General features: G+C 50.4%; 1 protein-coding gene across 5 annotated transcripts; it reads left to right on the top strand.

Moving 5' to 3' along the window:
- Positions 1–20,871, top strand: NYNRIN (NYN domain and retroviral integrase containing). 5 transcript variants are annotated; one of them, XM_081120146.1, is made up of 8 exons: positions 1–238; positions 10,001–10,161; positions 10,275–11,834; positions 12,740–12,870; positions 13,008–13,104; positions 14,578–14,679; positions 14,902–15,003; positions 16,179–20,871. In XM_081120146.1, the coding sequence occupies exons 1-8, from the start codon at positions 41–43 to the stop codon at positions 19,057–19,059; spliced, it is 5,232 nt and encodes a 1,743-aa protein (XP_080976272.1). In that variant the 5' UTR covers positions 1–40; the 3' UTR covers positions 19,060–20,871. The 5 variants fall into 5 exon arrangements, with proteins under 5 accessions (XP_080976272.1, XP_080976271.1, XP_080976270.1 ...); XM_081120145.1 differs by having other exon boundaries at positions 9,998–10,161; XM_081120144.1 differs by having other exon boundaries at positions 9,515–10,161.
- The last annotated feature ends 2,452 nt before the right edge of the window (positions 20,872–23,323 follow it).

The raw sequence follows: 23,323 nt of genomic DNA, 5'->3' as shown, positions 1-23,323 counted from the left end.
ACACTTCGCGCTCCCTCCTCCCGGGGCAGGCGAGGCAGCCATGCTCCTGGCCCGGGGCGACCCTCCGGCGCAGGAGTGGGTCATGGTGCAGACCAAGTCCAAGCCCCGGGTGCAGCGGCAGCGGCTGCAAGTGCAGCGCATCTTCAGGATCAAGCTGAACGCCTTCCAGAGCCGCCCGGACAGCCCCTATTTCTGGCTGCAGCTCGAGGGGCCCAGGGAGAACATGGGCAAAGCCAAGGTAAACAGCTTCTTCCCGCCCCCCCGTCCCTTCCTGCCAGACCTCTCCCGCCCCGCTGCCACCCGCGGAGACGAGGGTCCCCAGGGGCCCCCAGACCGGGCTTGGGCGGTAGGGCGGGCAGGCACTGGACCATCCTCTCCCCTTTCCAGACTGGCAGCCTCGGTTCCATGCCTCGGGGTCCTTTTTTCTTTCTGCCCCACCCCTCTTTTGCGTGTCGTTTCTATCCCTCAAGTGCCCCGAGAGAGGCTCCGCAGCGTGTGTACCCCCATGAGCCTTCCTTGGCCAGGGCCCCAGCATCCACAGCTCCCCTCCTCCATCTGGGGAACAACTTAAGGTCCCGCATTTCTCTGGCCTGTGCAACACACCTCTTTGTTCTACACCAAGACGATCCTTCTGTCTCTTTAAGTCTTTAAATCCTGGGTGGCCCCTTGGAGCCTCTCTGAGTGCAGAGACCGGAGGGGCCCTTAGAGATGCTACTAAAGCAGTGGTGGCATTTTACAGACGAGTTATTGGGGACTGGAGAGGGTGAGGGGCCTGCCTGAGTGCTGGGGTCAGGTAGGTGGGGCGGAGGGGACTGGGACAGGAACCCAGAGCTTTGGGCTCCCTGCTCCATACTCTTGATGCCCTAGGCAGCCTCTTGCAGGGGCTCAGGGGTGGGGGTGCAGCTGCTCTGGAAGGTACCAGCCCTTAGGGATGGGTTGAAATCTGGGAGGAGGGCTGTGGGCTTTCAGATGAAAGGACTTGCTGTATCGGGCTGGACACTGGATAGGCCAGGTTATAGTGCTCCTCTCTTGTATTCGCCCTGGTTTCTCTCACAAGCTTCTCCACTTGGGCCTCTTAAGTTCCCTTTGACCCCGCAATCATGGCCAAGGTCTCCTTCTTCCCCAGGATTCCTTTATCTTATCTTTTCCTGGTAGGAATGCTACAGCCTCCCTCTCCCCCAGACCACCCCAACACACACTTCTTCCCCAGCTGGGTCTATACCAACATCCTAATTGGTCAAGGCCATGGGTGGGGGAGGCCCAGAACACACTGGCCAGGGCCGGCAGGCAGGCAGACAGGCTGGAAAGTTCCTCCCTCAGCCCCTCTGTTGAGCTGCTGCATCAGCAGTTTTTCCAATTCTGACAGAGGTGCTGGGGGAGGGGAGGGGTGCCTGCACGGAGAACAGATGTGCAGGAGCCCCGGAGATGAAGATTTTTCGGTAGCTGGGATAAGGTGGATTAAAAAGAGGAGCCTTTTGGGTTGTTTTGGGTTCTTAACTTTTTTGTTAATTTGAATTACAACAGCTCATCCTTGTATGGGATTGGCGCTTTCTGAGGTTCCCAGCTCCCCTGCTCCCTGCTTAAATCCTGGATCAGCTTCTCCAGGCCTGTCTGCTCCTGCTCCCACTGCCGCCTCAGGGATCCCTCCCTCACAGCCCAGGCCTTGCTAATGTGGCTCCCTCAGTTCCCCTACCCTGTCACCTCCTTCCCCTTTGTCTTCCCCTGGGGAGAGACACTGTTTAAGGTGGAAACAGAGCATGAGGGGGTTCTAAGTAACTCCCTCCCTAATTTCACAGAATGGGCAGAAGGTCAGGGAAGGTAGAGAGTATAAAGCTTTGTCCCAGGAATTAGGAGATCTGGGCTCATTTTGCTGTGACCAAGTCACACTGGGACAGAGGGGTATGTATGGTGGAGAGAGTTTGAGATTGGGGTTTGCCAACTTCTTCTTTTTTTTAAATATGTCTTTATTGATTTCAGAGACAAAAAGGGAGAGGGAGAGATAGAAACATCAGTGATGAGAGAGTCATTGCCCCAGTGTCCCTTACTGGGGATTGAGCCCAAAACCCAGGCATGTGTCCTGACCCAAAATCAAACTGTCATCTTTTGGTTCATGGGTTTATGCTCAACCACTGAGCCACTCTGGCTGGGCACTGGTTTGCTACCTTCTAACTGGGTGACCTGGGTCAAATAATTTACCCTCTCTTGAGCCTATTTTCTCACCTATAAAATACATAATAGCACCCACATCAGAGGGGTTGTAAGAATCAGCTGAAATAATGCATGCTTACGTACTTTTGCAAAATGTGGAAAGCTATAGAGTACAGATGTCACTTATTGTTGTTAACTGGCTGTGTAACTTTGAGCAAGTCCTCTCTCTCTTACTCTCAGTCTCCTTGTTTATAAAGTGAGAAGCTTGGATTAAATGCTCTCTAAGTTAGAGTGATCTGATACAGGAAAATTTCCCTCGTATAAGGATGTCTCGTGGTTTCTGTGTGGAGGTGCTGTGGCCGACTCCAGTTCCAGCTGTAGGGACACAGGATCATGCACTTTGTTAATGGCCTAGTTCACAGGCCAACTGGTAGTATGGCCTCAGTGAGACTAGAGGTTGCAGGGTGTGGAAGGGTTGAGGGTGAGAATGGTGTGCTGGTGAGGGGAAAAAGGGTCAAGAAAGATACAGGCCCGTCTGGAGAAAGGCCAGGTTGTGTTTCTACATTACATGTGGCTGATTTTCCAGGAAAATCTCTGTAGAACTCTAGAGCACCTTTATATTGTTTTGTCATGGTGGGATTAAAAAAAATGAGGACATTGCTGGAATCACATTCCCAGGTAGCAAAACAAACACTGGGGAGGCCTGGCCTCTCAGGTGAAATCAGCAAGTGGAAAGGAGGGTTTTAATGATGATCTGAGATGCCCCGGGAAAAGCCCTCTGTCCTCCTGGGCAACATGTGAGGAAGGGTTGGACACGGAGGAGAGATGACATGTTTGCTTCTCTCCTTTTTGGAGACTCTTTTTGGAGATGGGGGTGGAAGGTGATGGGGAGCCAGATATTGGGTTCTGGGAGCTGGGGGACAGGGTGTGGTTTGCTGACTTTTGGCTTGGCTGTCAGTTGGAAGTTCATCTATTCTTGCTCCACACTAACTGTGAAGCAGTTAGTGGCTGAGGGTATGCTGGAGTTGGCCCTGTTAAAATTTCAGGAAGTTTGCAAACCAGTAGTGTCCCATTGGTAGTTTGAAATCAGCCATGGTGGAAGTCTTTACACCACAGAAGTTGGCAAAAACTACAAATCAGAGCTATCTCCCAACTGTGTTGTGGGCACCTTACCCTTCTTCTTTATTTTAAACTTAATTTTTCTTTTATCCAAGTAATTAACAATTTAAAAGTCCAATAATTTTGAAAAAGCTCACAGTAGAACACAGTGAATCCCTGCCTGTCCTTCCCAACTCTCTCTTCAGTGCCCTTTCTTGTAGATAATGTTTGCTCTGACATTTACACATCTTCACATTCCTAAAAAAAAAAAAAAAAATTGTAGCTACTGTTATCTTTTGATTAATCCATTTTAGATACATTTTTTACTTCCTATTATTGTAGATGAGTATTTAAGTTCTCTACATTGCCATCCTCTCTTTTTTACCAATATAGTTATTTTTCAATTTTCTGTTAAATCTTTATTTAGTATCTGCATCATTATGCCTATGCAAATATCATTAACATCTAAGCGTTGAAGTGTACTATGATTATGTTTTCTTTCTTACCTTTTCCTTTCACTGAGGTTTAGAACTCCTTGCCTTTCTTTCTTTCTTTCTTTCTTTCTTTCTTTCTTTCTTTCTTTCTTTCTTTCTTTCTTTCTTTCTTTCTTTCTTTCTTTCTTTCTTTCTTTCCTTCCTTCCTTCCTTCCTTCCTTCCTTCCTTCCTTCCTTCCTTCCTTCCTTCCTTTTTAAATATATCTTTATTGATTTCAGAGAGAGGAAAGGAGGGGGAGAGAGAGAGATAGAAACATCAATGATGAGAGAGTCATTGATTGGCTGCCTAGCCCGCAACCCGGGCATGTGCCTTGACCGGGAATCGAACCCCGATCTCCTGGATCCTAGGTTGATGCTCAACTGCTGAGCTATGCCTGGCCGGGCTTTTATTTATTTTTTCCATCACCATTTACCCCTTCTATGCCCTCTTCTACCTTCCCCCACCCCCACCCCCTGCTAGAACTCTTTATTTTTCAAGCTTGTTTTTCTTTGTACCTATTGCTAATTCCTACCACTTTCAGTGGCTTCTCACTACAGTTTTCTATGAGATCAATCCATCAGTTTAGGTGTGCTTTTATTTTATTTTATTATTATTTTATTTATTTTTAAATCCTCATTGCTTGGAGAGTGGAGGGGGGAGAGAGAAAAACATCGATGTGAGAGACACACATCGATTGGTTGCCTCCTGTACATGCCCCTACCTGGGTGGGGATCGAACCTGCAACCAAGGTATATGCCCTTGGCCGGAAATGAACCTGGGACCCTTCAGTCCATGGGCTGACACTCTAACCACTAGGGCAAGGTGTTCTTTTAGTTCCAAATTTTTTCTTGGAGACATCCTTCCTTTTTTTTTTTTTAAAATATATCTTTATTGATTTCAGAGAGAGGAAAGGAGAGAGAGAGAGACAGACAGAAACATCAGTGATGAGAGAGTCATTGGGGATTGAGCCTGCAGCCTGGGCATGTGCCCTGACCGGGAATCGAACCCTGATCGCCTGGATCCTAGGTCGATGCTCAACAGCTGAGCCACGCCCGGCCGGGCATGAGACATCCTTCTTTTTGTCTGGATTTGACCTGCATAGCTGTCATCCTGAGACTTCTGTTTGCCGTCATTCTGGGCATCCCTTTGCCTTTTGTTGCTGCTGTTGCTAAATGTCTCATTTCCCTGCACCGAATGTCCTTCTCTTTCTTGGGTGGCTAGAGCACATCCGTCAGTGGCTTCAACAAGTTAGGAAGATGGTGCAGTGGTAAAGAGCATACTGATGACTGCTCTCAATGCGATTGTTTCTTGAGTCCTTCCCTCCAATATGAACTAGTTGTCCTCTGTGCCTGCTGGCAGTTGTCACCCCAGAACAGTGCCTGGCACACAGGACGTGCTTAATAATGATTTGTTGAGTAGATAAATAAATTCTGAGTGTTCCCTTCATTATTATCCTGGAGATTGCCTTTGTTATTTTCTTACGTTGTTCTCCTTTCTTGATTTGCTGGAAAGTACTCTCCAGTAGCTTCCTGAGAAAGATTTTATAGGAGGTAAAATGTTGGGATTGCGTATCTGAAGGTCACTTGATTGATAGTTTGGCTGACATAGAATTATAAATGGAAAATTATTTTCCTTTTGAAGTGTAAGAGCATCACTCCAAAGACTTCTTGCTTTTTGGATGTCTGAAGCTACTCTGGGTCCCCGGTCCTTTGTATGTGAAGTTTTTTCTCTCTTAAAGTTATGTAGTTCCCCCCACTGTTCTGTTTCCCATGAGACCCCTTTGTGTGGGTCTGTCTGTCTTCATCCATTGTTGGTTACTGTTGTGTTCGGTGGACCCTTCCATCTGGACACTCATGTTCTTCAGATAGGGCACTTTCTGGAAATATTCTGTGGGTAATTTCCCCCTTTGTGTTGTCTGTGTTCATTCTTCCCGAAACTCCTATTCCAACACTGGACTTTCTGGACTGACTGGTCCACTTTTCTTATTTTTTCTAACTCTGACTTTTTGCTTTGCTTTCTGGAGATTTCCTTAACTTTATTCCAACTCTTTTCTTGGGTCTTTCATCTGCCATCATATTTTTAATGTCTAAAAGTCATTTGTATTCTCTCTGAATTCTCTTTTTAAAAATAGTATCCTAGCCCGGCCACTGTGGCTCAGTGGTTGAGCATCGACCTAGGATCCAGGAGATTGAGGTTTGATTCCAGGTCAGGGCACATGCCCAAGTTGCGGGCTCTATCCCCAGCAGGGGGCATACAGGAGGCAGCCGATCAATGACTCTCATCATTGATGTTTCTCTCTCCCTTCCTCTCTCTGAATCAATAAAGACATACTTAAAAATAAATAAATAAAAATAGTATCCTATTTTTGTTCACTGTGTACAATATTCTCTATTATCTCACTGAGAAGAGTAATGATAATAAATTTTTGGAAGTTTTCTTCTCCCCGCCTACTTTCTTTTTCTTCAGGTTGCTCCCCACCACTTTCTATATATTTTTTGCATATTTATCTCACATTAGAAGTTTTTGTCATATGTCTGGTAATCTTTGAATGATTAAGAGTAGAAACCAAAAGGCCGGTTGGGAGCTGAGACTTACTGACTTTGACTTGGCTCTACAGAGTATGGGGGCACTGTCTGTTAGGGAACCTGTTTGGTGGTCTTCGCTCTTGGGCTGACTGGATTTCTAGAATGTATTTCTCTATTTTCTGCCCTGGAGGGTCAGGGTCTGGCAGCTGAATCTCTGATGGGAAGATGAGTTTCTTTGCACTCAGCCTTCATTGTAGACATCATGATCTGGCCCTCCTCCTTTCCTCTGTGTGTGTGTGTGTGTGTGTGTGTATGTGTGTGTGTTGAATCTTCACCAGAGGATATTTTTTTCCATTGCTTTTCAGAGAGAGTGGAAGGGAGAGAGTGAGAGATACTGATGTGAGAGACACATTGATTGCCTCCCACATGCACCCCAACCGGGGCCAGGGATCGAGTCTGCAACTGAGGTACATGCCCTTGGCTGGAATTGAACCCAGGACCCTTCAGTCCTAGGGCCAATGCTCTAACCACTGAGCCAAACCAGCTAGGGACTCCCATGTTTTTTTGTGTGGTGTCTACACTCTCAAGTATGCTGATAAACCTCTAAACCTAGGACCAAACCTTTAATCCTAGGACCTGTTTTCAGCTCTCTAAAGAACAAACCTCCAGTGGGTAGGGAGGTACTTGCCCAGCCTGTGTTCCTCAAACAACTTCACCTCAGTCCGCCTTTTTTTCATGTTCCCTTTCATTCCCAATTCCAGAGTTTCTTGGTGCTGACATTTTCTGAGCCTTTTGTGTATTCTGCAGTGTAATTTTGGGTGGTTCTGGAAAGTAGACAATGAATGATAACTGACTTATGAGAAAGTAGAATCCTAAGTCAGGTGTTAAATAATAAAAGCACACTGACCAAGTATAGAGCAGTGTTAAACTATTTAGCAGTGTTTTTATCTAATTTGCAAGTTGACAAAGGACCTGTGGGACATTGGGCAGTATATTTTTACACATATACCACTCTTCTGTGCTTGTTTTGTTCCTGCCTCTTCTCTACTTTTTCTCCTCTTGGAGGAAAAAGGTCTGGGTGGGCTTTATGCAGGAAAATTGCCCCAGATATTTCCTGGATGTAAATGCCTGTTGTTTACTTTACTTTTTTTTTTTTTTGCTTGAAACTACAAATAGCATCATGATTATACTTTGGAGTCAGAGTGGCTGAGTGTCCCAGCTTACTATTTGTGTGACCTTGGACATGTGCCCGCCTTTGCTCATCTAAAATGGGCATGACCTGGCCAGGCGTGGCTCAGCGGTTGAGCATCGACCTGGGATCCAGGAGATTGAGGTTCGATTCCCGGTCAAGGCACATGCCCGGGTTGCAGTGTGATCCCCAGTCGGGGGCCTGCAGGAGGCAGCCAATCAATGACTCTTGTCATTGATGTTTTTATCTATCTCTCCCTCTCCCTTCCTCTCTCTGAAATCAATAAAAATATATATTAAATAAATAAATCAATCAATAAAATGGGGATGGTAGTAATGTCTATATAGGGCTGAGAGAGGAATAAATGAGATAATGTGTGGCACATAGTAAATGGTCAATAAATATTCAGGTTTATTATTCTGAAAATTATTTCAGTTCCTATATATCTTTTAGTTAAAAAATATTGAACAGCTAATGGTACAATACATATTTTAAGCTCTTTGCACAAAGAGAAAGAAACCACCTACCATCTTGTTCCCCAGCACATTTCTTCATGTTTACATATTGTTTTCATGTGGTTAGAAGGTGGGGAGCATGGGATGGGGGAACTTGTTAAGGACTGTGAGAGTGATCCCGCACCTGGTCAGATTCACCCTTTCCCGGCAGTGAGTCCAGATGAGGTTCTGGGTGGGAGGAGTTGGCTTGGGATGTATGTTTTGAGCTGGTTTTAGACTTATTAGAAAGGGGTTAGACCTGGTTTAAGTGCTGTGTGCATTTCAGGCCAGATGTAAGAGGCCAGCTTATGCCAGAGAAAGGAAGAATGGGCTGGGCACTGAGCAGAGGGCCTGGAGTGGACTTCAGGATGGCTGCTGGGATCCAGAATGGAGCATGTGTTTTCTAATGGAACTGTCAGGGGACAGCAGGAAGAAGGTGACCATTATCAACACGGGGATATGTAGTGGCATGCAGCGAATGCAATCGACAGGAGTTGGCTCATTAAGAGGGAGTGCTCAGGCTCCCTTGGAGCTCATGGGATCATGCTGGTGGAATTCAGCCATCTAGTGGAAGAACCCAACCTCTCCCATCTGAGGGACTGCTAAAGACTGAGTGTGTGAGCCCTGTAAACAGAAGGGCTTGGTCTGCCCAGGAAGCCAGAGGCCTTTCTTCTGGTTCAGCCATTGTGTGTGTCTGGGGTTCTCCTGGATGCTGGCCCAGCGACTTATCTCCTCCTCTCCTCTCCTCCTCTGTCCCTTCTGGGCAACAGTTACCATGGTTATGGGTACAGATTGTGCCAGAGACCTTCTGAAGGGAGATTAAGACAAAATCCCACAGGATAACCCTGTTGTCACTATGTAGTCAGCCCAAGGAAGTGGAAAAAGCCCTGGTTTCAGGGTCAGACAGATGTGGGTTGTGGTCCTGGCCCAGTCACCCTCTAGTTATGTGTCCTTGAGCCTGAAAAATGGGAATGGGCTGTGCCAGGCACTAGGCTAAGCACTTCCTTTGTATTAACTCACTGAAGCTCTACAATAGGCCAATGAGGCAGAACTATTACCCCCATTTTACTGATGAGGGAATGTAGGCACAGGGAAGATAAAGAACTTGCCCTAGGTCACATACAGTCCTAGCACCTGGAGGGTGCAGTCTCCTTCCCCCTGGCTATTTCACAATTCTTGAATGCCAGAGCCGGACTGGACCTTATAGGAGTACCTTGTTTAACTTGTCATACAGGTGAAGAGGCTGAGATCATGCTCTGATCATGCCCTGGAAAGATGAGAAATTTCCCACAATTAATCTGATCTACTGAGGTCAAACTGGAAGTAGAACCAGGTCCTTGACTCCAAACTCAAGTGCTTTCTTCCCTCCAGGTCTTCCCCATTCTGTCAGAAATTCCTGGAAAGAAACATATGAGGAGGCAGGACCAGGGAGAGAGGGGCTGGCCACTGGGAAGTCATTGGTTTCTGGTAGGCAGGGGGAGGGCACCTGCTTGGTGAGGGGTTACCCTTCTGGGTTGGGGAGTGTGAGCCAGTGGCCGCCCCTTAAAGGAATGACTTCCTTTGTGTTCTCCCCACTGTGGCTTCAGGAGTATCTGAAGGGCCTGTGCAACCCAGAGCTATGGAAGGAGGTTCGCTACCCACCAGCCCTGCACTGTGCCTTCCTTGGGGCCCAGGGCCTTTTCCTCGACTGCCTCTGTTGGAGTACTCAGGCCTACCTGGTGCCCGGCCCCACTGGCTCCCTAATGGTGGGTGGGCTGACCGAGTCTTTCGTCATGACCCAGAACTGGCTGGAGGAGCTGGTGGGGCGGCTGCGCTGGGGCCCTGCTCCTCTGTTCACCCCCAGGGGGATCTGGGAGGCTGAGGTGACCCGGGCCTTTGGGGCTTTGGTCTGGATCCGAGGTGACCAGTATGCAGGGGAACTGCTGCAGCTGCCCCCAGCGGTCCAGGAACTGCTGCTGAGCCTGGTGCGGGATGCTGCGGGCAAGGAGGACATCATCGAGTGGCTGAGCCGCATTGGCACTTCCAACGCCCGCTCCGACCCGGAGGTCCTGATCTGCCCTCCCCACCAGCAGAAGGAAGGCTCGGCCACGATGTCTATGGGAGATGGTCCTGGGCCCTTGCTGGAGATGAGGACCCTCCAGAATGGGAACACAGAAAATTCAAAGAGATTAACCAGCCTGGGAGCCACCCCAAGCCAGAACTCACAGCAGGAGACAGCAAACCAGCTGGTACGGTAAGTTTTGGAGAATCAGTCTGGCTTTTCTGCCCCTACCCCTGTTCCCCACCCCAAGGAAATAACTTGGGACCTAACTGGCCACCTTTCCAACAAACTCGGGCTTCCTCCAGGGTCGGTTCCAACAACCAAGGTGGTACGGACAGTGCTCACAAGGAAGGGCCAGTGCCAGCCGCCAGCAGCCAGGATTCTGCGAACCACTCACAAGCCTTGTCGCAACAGAGGCAGATCCAGAGGGTGGAAGGCAAACTTCCCTTCCAGCCTCCTGTGTCAGCCCTGGGTGTGTGCCCATCTTGGAAGGCCTGGGCTCCGGGGCCAGCCTTTGGGCCTTTGTGGCCAGGGGCTATTGCTGCAACCTTCTGGAGGATCAATGAACTGCATTCTCTCCACCTGGCCTGGCTCCTGTCCCAGGCGTGCTTCAGTTTCCCCTTCTGGCAGAGGCCTCTGGGCCCCATTCAGTTCAAGCTGCCAGGGACGAGTCCTTTGCCCTTAAATCTGGAGTGGAAGCAGAAGGAGCTGGTTCCTTTGCCCAGTGTGGAAAGCCCAGATTGTAGACTAGATGGGGGGCCAGGAGGACAGCCAGCGCTACAGAATTGCCCAAGGCCAGACACCCCCCCAAAAGTCATGAGTTTGCTGGTGGTCTCAGGGGGCTCGGGTATAAAGGACAAAGCTAGCCCTGAACTTCCACAGGTAGGGCCACCTTTGACCTCCACATGCCAACTTCAAGCTGGAAGTGAGCCAGGGGACCAAGGAAGTGTGCAGAGGGATTGTAAGGGGTCAGAAGAAGGGCCCTTTCCAGTGCCACCCACAGAGCAAGGGGTGCCTACAGCTCAAGGGAGGCTGACGGCTGAGTCAGTACCTGACGCTCAAACAATGCCTGATACCCTCGAAGTGCCCATGGCTGGAGCAGTGCCTATAGCTCAAATGCCACCCTCAAATCAAGTGCTGCCTGCAGCCCCCAAAGTGCCTACAGCCCAGGTGATGCCTGTAGTCCAGCCAGAACCCGCAGCCCCCAAAATACCTTCAGCTCCAACAAAGCCAGCAACTCACACGGGGTCCACAGCTCAAAAGGCAGCCGTGAGTCCGGCAGCTCAAGTGGTGCCTGCAACTCTGAAAACTCCCACAGCTCAGAAAATGCCTGCAGCCAAAACATCACCTGCTGGTCCCAAAACACCCAAAGCTCAAATTGGGCCTGCAGCTAAAACAGGGTCTTCAGCTCCCAAAGCACCTGCGGCTCCCAAAGCATCTGTGGCCCCCAAAGAGTCTGTGACCTCCAAAGCCTCCAGAGCTCCAAAAATGCCTGCAGCTCAAAAGGCACTCAAGGATCCAGGGCCAACCTTGGATGCAGCCAAACTCCTGAGAGAGGTTCAGCCTTCGTCAAGGGGCAGTGCTTCCTTCTTGAAGGGTCAAGGGGATGCCAAGAGGCAGGGTCTCCAGGCCAGTAGCACCTTGGCTCCCAGTAGTAAGCACCAGCCTCAGGTGGGTGGGCTCCTGGGGGCTTGGGAGGGGTCCCCAAGGCAGCCGCCTCGACAACCACAGGCGAACAGCACAGTGACCAGCTTTCAGAGATACCATGAGGCCCTGAATACACCCTTCGAGCTGAACCTGTCGGAAGAACCTGGGAACCAGGGGTTGCGGCGAGTGGTCATTGATGGCAGCAGTGTGGCCATGGTGTGAGTATCATGTGGTAGGCTGCGCATGCTGGGGAGCTGGGGCAGGGCATCCCTGGGGGGACAGTATGGGCATCCCTTTTTGACCTCTGTATATGGGTAACACGTGGTTCAAACTGGGAAAAGCTGGAAGGGAAGGGGCCCATGTTGAGTGGCTACACCGTGCTAGGTAGTGTGTGTGGAATTGTCACAGCAGCCCTGCAAATGTAGGTTTCTGTTTTCCCTCTTTGACAAAAGCAGAAAAGAGAGGTAATGAATCTTGTCCAAGGTTCCAGAGCCAGTAAGGGTTACAACTGGCCTTTGGGTTCAGATTCTACCATTGCTGGGGCCCAGTCCTTTCCAATGTAGCCTGCCTCACATAACATGGCATCATCAGTCAACCCCCGGCCAGCTTTCAAATGTTTAGCTCGAACCATAAGGCCCAGCACAGACCTCCTTCATGAAGTTTTTCCAGATCAACCCTTAGAGGTTGCCCTCTCTGCACAGCACTTACTGTGTGTATGTGTTAGTATGAATATATGTAAGACAACTTAATGTGCCCAACACAGTAGCACACTCCCAGAACACAGTAGGTGGTCAGCGAATATTTGTTTGCTTCCAGCTCTAACCCGAGCTCTTTGGGTGTAGAGGTTGCCTTCTTCCTCCTCTCGTCCCAGAGGCCCCTACAGACATGCTTGCATGTCCCCGCCTCCCCATGTAACACCCACAGTAGGTGAGCACACCCAGTAGGTGCTCATAGACTATTTAATGATGGGAAGGAAGAAGGGCATTGTCGGTGCCTGTGGCACTGATGCTGGTGCCTTGGCATTGCTCGCAGTGCTGCCCAGGCTCTGAGGGAGAGGTGAAGGTGCAAGGCCATTCCTTGGGCAGGCCTTGGAATTGCTCCCTCACTTCTCACCACCCCACAGGCACGGCCTCCAGCACTTCTTCTCCTGCCGTGGTATTGCCATGGCAGTGCAGTATTTTTGGAACCGGGGACACCGAGAAGTCACTGTATTTGTACCCACCTGGCAACTGAAAAAGAACCGGAGGGTGAGAGGTGAGCTGTCCACCCCCCCTCACCGAGCCCCTCCAGCAGCACTTAGCTTTTTCTTTTCTCTGACTCTCTGTCTGCACCATGGTCTTTTCCACTTAGCCCTCCTCTGACGAGCTCTATCTTTTGCGTTTCACCTCTAGAAAGCCACTTTCTGACGAAGCTACATTCCCTTAAGATGCTTTCAATCACCCCTTCCCAGCTTGAGAATGGCAAGAAGATCACCACCTACGATTACAGGTGTGTCAGTCCCCAGGCCTTCTCTCTGTAGGGCTCTGGGGCCTGGGCTAGTGTGTCAGGTGGAGCCCTGTCTGATCTGCTCTGGGGAGATGGTGGCAAATGTGTCCGAGGGGGTCATTTTGTAGAGGGAGGGACACAGTGAGGAGAAGGCTACAAAGTCATCTCCACCCGAGGCCAAGGGGCATTCCTGACTTTGGGACTCTGAAGCTCCATTTCCCTTAGTTAACAGACTCTCTTCCCCCATGACCTATGGTCTGAGACCCACTGCTTTGGATGGGTTAGCCCAGGTGACTCCTGGCACGTTGAGTGACTTGTTCCCCCAAGCAGCTGGTTGAAGTTCGTATCTCAAGGAACTGCTTCAGCCTTTCCCTTCCCCAGCCTGGGCACTGGGAGGAGGTATGTGTGTGGCTGTCTGTGGTTGGAGGTCTGGCTGAGCTCTGAAAATGGTTAGACTGGCCCCATGTCCTAGCTAAAGCTCAAATGCCTCCCTACTTGTCAGTCCTAAGCACCCAGTCCTCAGCATGTCTACACACACAGTGTGCACAGGGGGGTCTGTGATGCTGCCTCGCGGGGGCAGGGAAGGCCCTGCTGCAGTCACTGGTCCTGGGCTGGAGTCCATGCTGGGTAGACGCAGGTCTTGGCTTCACTTAGGTATCTCCCATGCCGAGCAGGGAGAAATTCTGTTCCTCCCCACTTTTCCCCAGACCTGGCACCCATTCAGCCTTCAGGCCTGGGAAAGGCTCTGTGCAGCGCAGCTCAGACATCTCTCTTTCAAAAGCAAGCTTCCTGGGTGCGGTGTTTAAGTGCCTCTAGATTCAGGCCTGGGTTAGAGGAAAGATGGCTTTTCTGCAGAAAGCCCCCCTGCTGGGCACTAGTGGAGTAGCATGCTTCCTGGCTGCAGCTAACGAGGAGAAGGGATCCTTGGGGAATGGGTTTATTCAGGTGTGTGTTTTTATATGGGTATACATACATACACATATATGTGTCTTGGCATGTATACAGATGTGTGCAGGGGGGAATAATAATGGAGAATTTGTGTATATGGTGTGTGGTAGACACTGAGCTAGACACTGCACTGTGTTGTCATTCAGTTCAGTCCTCACAATAATATGGAGGAGGTGTTTTATGTTTTATAGGTGCAGAAACTGAAGCAGTAAAATGCATGTATGGATGTGAACGAGTGTGTGGCTTTGTGTAGGTGTCTGTGCATGTGTATGTGAATGACTGTGTGTAAAATAGGGGCCTGTGTTTGAATATACAGCTGGGAGATGTACATCCCAGTTCACCCTCCCAGGGGCTAGTGGTGATCCCAAATAGCTGCATAGATGAGGGGATGGGCTCCTGAGTGCTGGCTTCCCCACTCCCAAGGACAGTCTTTGTCCAACATAAAGTGAAGCTGCAAGTTCATTTTCCCAGAGGTCCGGGGAAGGGAGGGGCTGGTCACTGGGTTGTTAGTGACTCTCCTCCTTGCAGGTTCATGGTAAAGCTGGCGGAGGAGACAGATGGCATCATCGTCACCAATGAGCAGCTCCACATCCTGATGAACAGTTCCAAGAAACTGATGGTCAAAGATCGGTGAGGTGGCTCAGAGGGGATTGGGCTGTTCATTCCCCTTGGATATCAGGCAGCCTGTGGCAGTGGGGTGTTGGGCAGAATGAGAGTCCTTGGGCCAGTGTCCACCAGCATCTGTTGGGAGGAGATGTGGGTCTTGGGCCCCGTGGAGATGCCCAGGCAGCAATTGGGTGTGGGTGGGTCAAGGGCTCCTCTTTGACAGTGCTTCCTTTCTTCTGGGTCCAGCCTGCTGCCCTTCACCTTTGCGGGGAATCTCTTCATGGTACCCGATGACCCCCTGGGCCGTGATGGCCCCACCCTGGACGAGTTTCTGAGGAAACCAAACAGGTAATGGGCCTTCTCTGCATCCCAACCCCTCCTGGGACTCACCAGAAACTTCCTCATAGTGCTAGCCAGCATTTGTCTAGTGCTTAATAGTGATTTGACTGTTTCACGTCTTTACACTTCTCCCACTTATTTGCGCATCCATAAACCACTTCCAGTATGGTTTTGCAGTTTTTTGCACACATGCTTTAACACTATATGTATCCTTCCACAACTGGCATTTGTACTCGATTTTTATTGTTTCTTCCAGATGTTAATTCATGTGGCTTACTTTAAAGGCTGTGTGGTATTCCATTACAGGAGTACCCAACAGTTAACGGATCTCTTGTGGAGGACCATTGATGGTTTCCTTGTTATGCTATTGGAACCAGTGCTGCAGCGAGTAGCCTCATTCTTGTTCCACCGTGTATAAGAGCAGCTGTGTCTAGAGTCTATGCCAAGTAGAATTGATTCCACATTTATTATCCCCTTAGGGCCTAACAACTTGACTTAGCCATATATGACCACTATCCTCATTTTCCAGATGAGGAATCTGAGACAAAAGTACTTTTCCCAAGGTCCCTTTGCTGGTGCCAGCAGAACTGGTTTGCAGTGACTCATATCTTCTGGCCTTTATCCCTCCACTCCACCTTGCTGTCCATCTCTCAGTTTTCTGAGCCCAGCAGGGGACTGTGGTGGACCTTCTGGGCAGGGTACTGCTTCCTGGGCTAGGTTCCCCCACAGTCCCATTTTCTAGGTTTGGAAAAAAAGTGGTGTGGTTGAGATTTGTCTTCTGGGTTCTCCCAAGTCCCTTGTCAAGCCTCCTTCCCTCTACCTGGCTTGCTCATGCTGGGTTCATGTTGGAAACACCAGTCATCTAATTCTTATCAACCATTGACTTAAAACTGGTTGAAAATGTCATTTGGGTCAATGAGGTTTTGACTTTATAAGCCTTCGTAGCACAGCGGAGTCTCATATTGAGGCCCCGGCACATGGTGGAGGTAGGGGGCTACCTGTGGGCAGGGTCCTGAATGCGGCTCTGCTGTGTCAGAGGTTGGCACTCGCCCAGTCTCAGGGACCCTGAGCAAGGGGGTGGAGTTCTTCAGGGTTCCCACAGGTGTGGTTTTGCCTTTGGATGACCTGGGTGAGCTGTCCCCTTCCCTGCTCCATCCGTCTCCCGCTCTGCTGTTTCGGTGCAGGTTGGACACCGACATAGGCAACTTCCTGAAGGTGTGGAAGGCCGTTCCTCCCAGCTTGGCCAGCGTCTCTGAGTTGAGTGACACTGCCCATCCACAGCCACTGGAGAGTCCTCAGAAAGTGGAAGAAGTCAGGGAGGAGAAGGAGGAGAGGCAGGACGAACAGCCAGAACCAAGGGAGAGGCAGAATGAGGACCAGAGGGAGGGGCAGGACTCACAGAGGCCAGCCGAGGAAGGGGGCCAGGACTCCTCGCTGGTGTCGGGGTTCAAGGAGGAGTGCCCTTCCCTGTCAGAGGAAATCCTCCGCTGCCTCAGCCTCCACGACCCCTCTGATGGAGCCCTTGACATCGATCTCCTTCCGGCAGTGGCTTCTCCTTCCCTAGGCATCCCCTGGGATGGGAAGGCTCCCTGCCAGCAGGTTCTTGCTCACCTGGCCCAGATGACTGTCCCCAGCAGCTTCACCGCGCTCTCCTTCTTCGTGGCATTCATGGACTCCCACCAGGATGTCATCCCTGACTACGAAGCCCTTATGGGCCCGCTACACAGCCTCCTCAAGCAGAAGCCAGACTGGCAGTGGGACCAGGAGCATGAGAAGGCCTTTCTGGCCCTGAAGCGAGCCCTGGTGTCTGCCCTCTGCCTGACACCCCCCAACTCCCAGCTGCCCTTCTACCTGGAGGTGATGGTGAGCCAAGTGGCCCTGACGGCCTCTGTCTATCAGGAATACTCAGGGAGGAAACACCCCATTGCCTATACCTCGAAACCCCTCCTTCCCGACGAGGACAGCGAGGGACCTCAGTCGGGGGGAGACAGCCCCTACGCTGTGGCCTGGGCCCTCAAACATTTTTCCCGCTGCATTGGAGACACCCCAGTGGTCCTGGGCCTTTCCTACGCCGCCCGGAGCACTGTGGACCCTGAGGTGTGGGAAGGCCGCAGGCTTTCCAAAGCATGGCTGATCCGATGGGTACTTTTGGTACAGGACAAAGGCAAGAAGGCCCTGGAATTGACCCTTCTCAAGGGCCTGCTGGGGGAAAACCGGCTGCTGACACCTGCGTCCTCCATGCCTCGTTTTTTCCAGGCTCTGTCTCCTTTTTCCGACCTGTCCACTTTTGTCTGCATCCACATGTCCGGCTATTGCTTTTACCGTGAGGATGAGTGGTGTGCTGGCTTTGGTCTCTATGTCCTGTCTCCCACCAGCCCACCTGTCTCCCTTTCCTTCTCTTGCTCGCCTTACACACCCACCTATGCCCACCTGGCTGCCGTGGCCTGTGGCCTGGAGCGCTTTGGCCAGTCTCACCTCCCCGTGGTTTTCCTCACACACTGCAACTGGGTCTTCAGCCTCCTGTGGGAGCTCCTGCCCCTGTGGAGGGCCCGGGGCTTCCTGTCCTCTGATGGGACCCCACTACCTCACCCAAGCCTGCTGTCCTATATCATATCCCTCACCTCTGACCTCCCATCCCTTCCATTTATCTACCGAACCTCCTACCGTGGCTCCTTGTTTGCTGTGACAGTGGACACTCTGGCCAAGCAGGGTGCGCAGGGGGGTGGGGAGTTTTGGAATTTGCCAACTGATGTGCCAGTCCCCGTAGTGTCTCCCCATACCGTGGGCAAGAGGCCCAACTTGTTGGCATTACAGCTGAGTGACAGCACCCTGGCAAATGTCATTGCCAAGCTGCAGGCTGGGCAGAAATTATCCAGCTCCTCACCCTTCAGTTCTGCCTTTAACTCACTCAGCCTGGACAAGGAGAGTGGTCTACTTCTGTTCAAGGGAGATAAGAAGCCCAAGGTCTGGGTAGTCCCGAGGCAACTACGGAGGGATCTGATTTTCTCTGTGCATGACCTCCCTGTGGGGGCCCACCAGAGGCCCGAGGAGACCTACAAGAAGTTGCGGTTGCTGGGGTGGTGGCCCGGGATGCAGGAGCATGTCAGAGATTATTGCAGGAGCTGCTTGTTCTGTATCCCCCGAAATCTCTTAGGCAGTGAGTTGAAGGTTATTGAGTCCTTGTGGCCCCTCAGGTCCACTGCTCCCTGGTCGAACCTGCAGATTGAGGTGGTGGGCCCAGTCACCACAAGTGAGGAAGGCCACAAGCATGTTCTGATTGTGGCTGACCCCAACACCAGGTGGGTGGAAGCGTTCCCTCTGAAGCCCTACACGCACATGGCTGTGGCCCAAGTGCTGCTTCAGCATGTGTTTGCAAGGTGGGGCGTTCCCATGAGACTGGAGGCTACCCAGGGCCCCCAGTTTGCCCGGCATGTTCTGGTGAGCTGTGGGCTGGCCCTGGGAGCCCAGGTTACCTCCCTGAGTAGGGACCTCCAGTTTCCCTGCCTGACGAGCTCAGCGGCCTACTGGGAATTCAAGAGGGCCCTCAAGGAGTTTATCTTCCTGCATGGCAAGAAGTGGGCAGCTTCTCTGCCCTTGCTGCACCTGGCCTTCAGGGCCTCCTCCCCCCAGGCCACACCATTCCAGATCCTGACGGGGGGCCAGGAGAGGTTGATGGAACCCCTGTGGTGGGAGATGAGCAGTGCAAATATGGAAGGGCTCAAGATGGATATCTTCCTGGTACAGCTGATGGAGGAGGTGCTGGAGCTCCACTGGAGGGTGGCTGACAAGGCCAGCGAAAAGGCGGAGAACAGGCGTTTCAAGCGGGAGATCCAGGAGAAAGAGTGGAACGTGGGTGACCAGGTCCTCTTGCTGTCCCTCCCCAGGAATGGCAGCAGTGCCAAATGGGTGGGTCCCTTTTATATTGGGGACCGGCTGAGTTTGTCTCTCTACAGGGTCTGGGGCTTCCCAACCCCAGAGAAGCTCGGGTGCATCTATCCTAGCAGTCTGATGAAGTCCTTTGCCAAGAGTGTCACCCCTCTGTCCTTCAAGGTCTTGGAGCAGTGAGCTGAAGCACCGGGGGAGGCCCCACCCCCAGGGTCCTGGGCTGCTGCTGCTAGGCCTCCCCTTATCCCCATCAGTGCTCTCAAAGCCCTCTGGGGGCCTCTATTGTGCCTTTTATGGAGAAGTTGCTTTATAAAGCTTTGCTGAATTGCCTTGAACTAGGGACCAGGGTCCCTATGGAAATGTCCCCAGTTAGGGGTATTGAGAGAATCTGCTGTCAGATATGGGCCTCTCGCAATTTCACCCTGGGGAGTGCAAAGTCCCCTTACTGAGGCAGGCCAGGCTCCATGTCTTTCCTCAAGTATCCCCTTCACCCTGTCACACATGTGCAGGTGTACACACACAAACACGCACACACACACAGAATTTTACTCTTGGCTACCTAATCATAAAACAGTGTGGCTCAGGACCTCAGAACCAGAACCACATTCCACTCAAACAGAAACCTCAAATGTAGACTCCTCTCCCCCTACCTTCATTTGGGGACCCTTTGCCCTTGAAGTTGTCACAGTTGACACAAATCCATTCAGGCTGTGGAGAGGCAGCCTGTTCCCAGTCTCATGGTCAGCTTTCTTGGCCAGGCTAGACCTGTCCAACTGTCCAGGGCTGGCAGTCCTGGGCCTTCGGCTCAGAGCTGGGATGGGAGGGTGGCCAGCCATGACGAGCTTCTCAGCATGGAAAGGCAAGGGGGAGACTGAGTTAGCCTACCTCATTTGACTCCAGCTAATGGAGACAACCCTGATCCTTGCTGTGATGGTATCAACCCCACAGGAATCAAGGATCTCGATGCCAAGTGTGGCATCTCTACCTGAAGAGCTGCTTCAACTAGACCAAGGGGCCCAGGCCTCTATTTCAAGGGGGGAAGGTCTCTGAAATGAGCATTGTGGCAGACAGTGAGGTGCTGATGTGGCTCTACCTCCCAACCCCACCCCAAAGCCCACAGCCCTCTCCTCCTACCTCTACTATGCCCTGCATCCCCAACCCCCACATAGTGTGTGACTGCTGTGGTTGGATTCCCCCCCCCCCCCCAATCCCCTGGACCTACTTTCTGTGTAGAGCAAAATCTGGGCTCTGTCAGAGCACTCTGCAACGATCACTCTTGCAGCAAGAGTGAGTTCTTGTAGGTGTGTGTACTTACACTCACCCTCTGAATTGCTGTGGCTGCTGACAAAATGAACTCCAGTGAAGGCCAGCACCATATCCCTCTGCTTGGGCCTCTGAGTAGTTTTATTTCTCCAAAGCTGAGCCAGTCTCCTGGCCTTGCTTAGGTTGCCAACACACTTGGCATTGCAAGAGCCAGAGTAGAACCTGCCGTAGAGTCAAATTTGCTTATTTTATAGCCAAAGAAATGCCCAGAGAAGGGAAGTGACTTGCCTAAAGTCACACAGCTAGTTTGTGGCTGAACTGCAACCAGGATTAAACTTCCTGACTTAGTTCACCATCAGCGGTTCTGGTGACAGGGTCAAGCCAGAGAATTCCTCAAAATCCTATACTCATTCCCTCCCATTCCCCATCTCTCGTATCTTATTGACAAACTACTAGATGTTGCCCTTAAACCATTTCCAGCTGTTAATTCTATTCAGGAAAGAATGATTGGGTGGCATGAGATTGAAAGGTGAGCTGTGGGAGTTTTAGCAGATACTTCCTTCCTTTTCCTCCCCCCTCCACTTCTCTTCCCTCTCCCTCTAATGGTATGGCCAACCTCATTCTCCCTGCCCAGTGCTATACCCATTCCCCCTGTTAACCACATTTATGACTCTATACCCTTTTATTTTTCATTTGATTTATCAATAAACAGACCAATATGGAGCCAGTGTCCAGTTCTCTTTTAGCTTTATTTCAATTATGGGAGTGAGGAGGATGAGGGGCAGCCATGAGACATGGCTGCTGCATGTTTCCCAGGCCGACTTGCAGATCTGAAGACCTGGATGGCACCTGTTCAAGTTCATCTGACCCAAGCTCTTATTTTACAGACAAGACCAGCATTCAGATAAGCAATCTAAAGGCTCCACGACTGGTTCATGGCAGGGCCAGGAGGAAAGCCCAGGCTGTGGCTTCCAAGCTGGTGCTCTTTCCAGTTTATGTCTTGGAAATGGGCGGGGTGGGAAGATGAAGGCTGGCGTGAGAGCACAGCATCAATGCTGAACCAGAGTAGTTGTGCTATTGGAAACACCCTAGAACTAGGTTTGAATACTGACTATATCTGCTACCAGTATGACCTGTTTCCTGAGGTCTCAGTTTCCCCATCTATCAAATGCAGGGGGACAATTCCTAAATTATGGATGTGCAAAGACTATATGAAATAATCTGTAAGAAGAGGTTACCGAGGTGCCAGGTGTGGAGTAAGCATGCGTCACTGTTATGGACTGCATGTTTGTGTTCCCCCAAATCCATATGTTGAAACCCTAACACTGAGTGGAATGGTATCAAGAGGTGGGACCTTTGGAAGGTAATTAAGTTTAGATGAGGTCGTGAGGGTGGAGCCCCCATGATGAGATTAGTGTCATTAAAAGAGTTTGTTCTCACTATCAACCTTCCCAGGATGTAATGAGATGGCCATCTGTAAGCAAGGAAGTGGGCTCTCTCTACATTTGCTGGCACCTTGATCTTGAATGTCCAGCCCTCAGCACTGTGAGAAATAAATTTCTGTTGTTTAAGCCACCCAATCTGTGATGTTTTGGTTATAGCAGCCTGGACTAAGAGGATCACATGTTAGCTAACATTTCCCTCCTTCCTGCCCCTGGAACTTGTGCTGTTACCACCCCTCACTCTCAGAGACCTTCCTAACCCTGGCGAAGCTTCCTGACTTCGGGCCTCTGCTTCTTGCTGCCTTTCTCACCTGCCCAAACTGAATGGCAGTGAATACATGCGCTGGGGACTTCTCAGCTCATGTGTACATTGCCATTCAGTACTTATAGAATACCTACTGTGTACCAGACCTGGACTTGGTATGCACCTAGTGAGTGACATGGGTCTCTGTCCCTTTGGAGCCCATGGTCAGGTGAGAGAGAGAGTTCAAAAAGCAATTACAGTTCAGAGTGGTAAGGGAAAGAGCATGGCATAAGAGCCCATGGCACAGGGCCTGAGGTCTCAGCTCACACCATTCAGAGAGGCCTTGGTGTTCCCTGACTCCCTTCACCAAGAACAATGTGCATGTTCTTGGTACAAGTCAGTGAGTAAAAGGTTCAGAACTCCTAAGTGAAAGACTGATCAGAAAGGTGGCTCTGCAAAATCTCTTTATTTTATTTTTTAAAAATATGTTTATTTGTTTTTAATGTCTTTATTGATTTCAGAGAGAGGAAGGGAGGGGGGAGAGAGAAATAGAAACATCAATGATGAGAAAGTCATTGATGGGCTGCCTCCTGCATGCCCCCGACTGGGGATCAAGCCCACAACCCGGGCATGTGTCCTGACCGGGAATCGAACCAGTGACTTTTCTGTGCATGGGACGGTGCTCCAACCAACTGAGCCCCATCAGCGAGGGTAAAATCTCTTTATTTTTATTCAAGATAACTTTAAGCAATAATCAGATTTTGCCCAGTTTGACTTCTTGAGCCCTCTGATGGTGAGATTTCTGTTCTTCACTGTTGAACAATTTATAAGATCTCAGCAGAGATTAAAGATTTCTTCTATTTTTAGAGGAGTGAATAAAAAAGACTTGTCCACAGCTGACCACCCTGGGCATTGGAGACTACTAGTCAGTTCTTCTCTCATTTATACCCATCACTTTTTCCTTGGTGGCACTGGTAGGTGGATTTCCCCAAGTCACCAGTATGCAGACAGTCTCACATATACAACTATAAAGAATGTCCCACACTGTATCTTGTTCCCCATTTAAAACATACATAGCTATCTATTGAGATCAGGACCTCCTCTAAGCCTTGCTATACCATGTTTTCCTAGCAATTGCTTACTAAGTCTGTGTTCATGGGTAAAGGTGAACATATCTGAAAGAAGGAAGTATTGTAACAGTAAATGGCCACAATAAAACAAAATAAAAACTCGACCTGCTTTTTAAAGATTGTCCAAGAATCCTTGGGACATGTACAAGTGTCAACTTGTTTACTAAATGCATACGGTAACACTAACTTACATATATTGAGTACTTTCTCTGAACCAGGCACTGTTCTAAGCTCTTTCCAACCCTGTGAGGTACATACAATTATTCTCTCCATTTTATAGATGAAGAAAGTGAGGCACAGAGAAGAGAATTGACTTACTCAAGGTCCTGTGCAAGCTACTAAGGAAGAGGCTCCCGTTCTCACCA

The sequence above is a fragment of the Miniopterus schreibersii genome, assembly GCF_964146895.1.
Source record: "Miniopterus schreibersii genome assembly, chromosome: 1".
Lineage (NCBI taxonomy): Eukaryota > Metazoa > Chordata > Mammalia > Chiroptera > Miniopteridae > Miniopterus > Miniopterus schreibersii.
The sequence above is the reverse complement of the archived record's forward strand: the minus strand, read 5'-3'. Positions and strand labels throughout refer to the sequence as shown.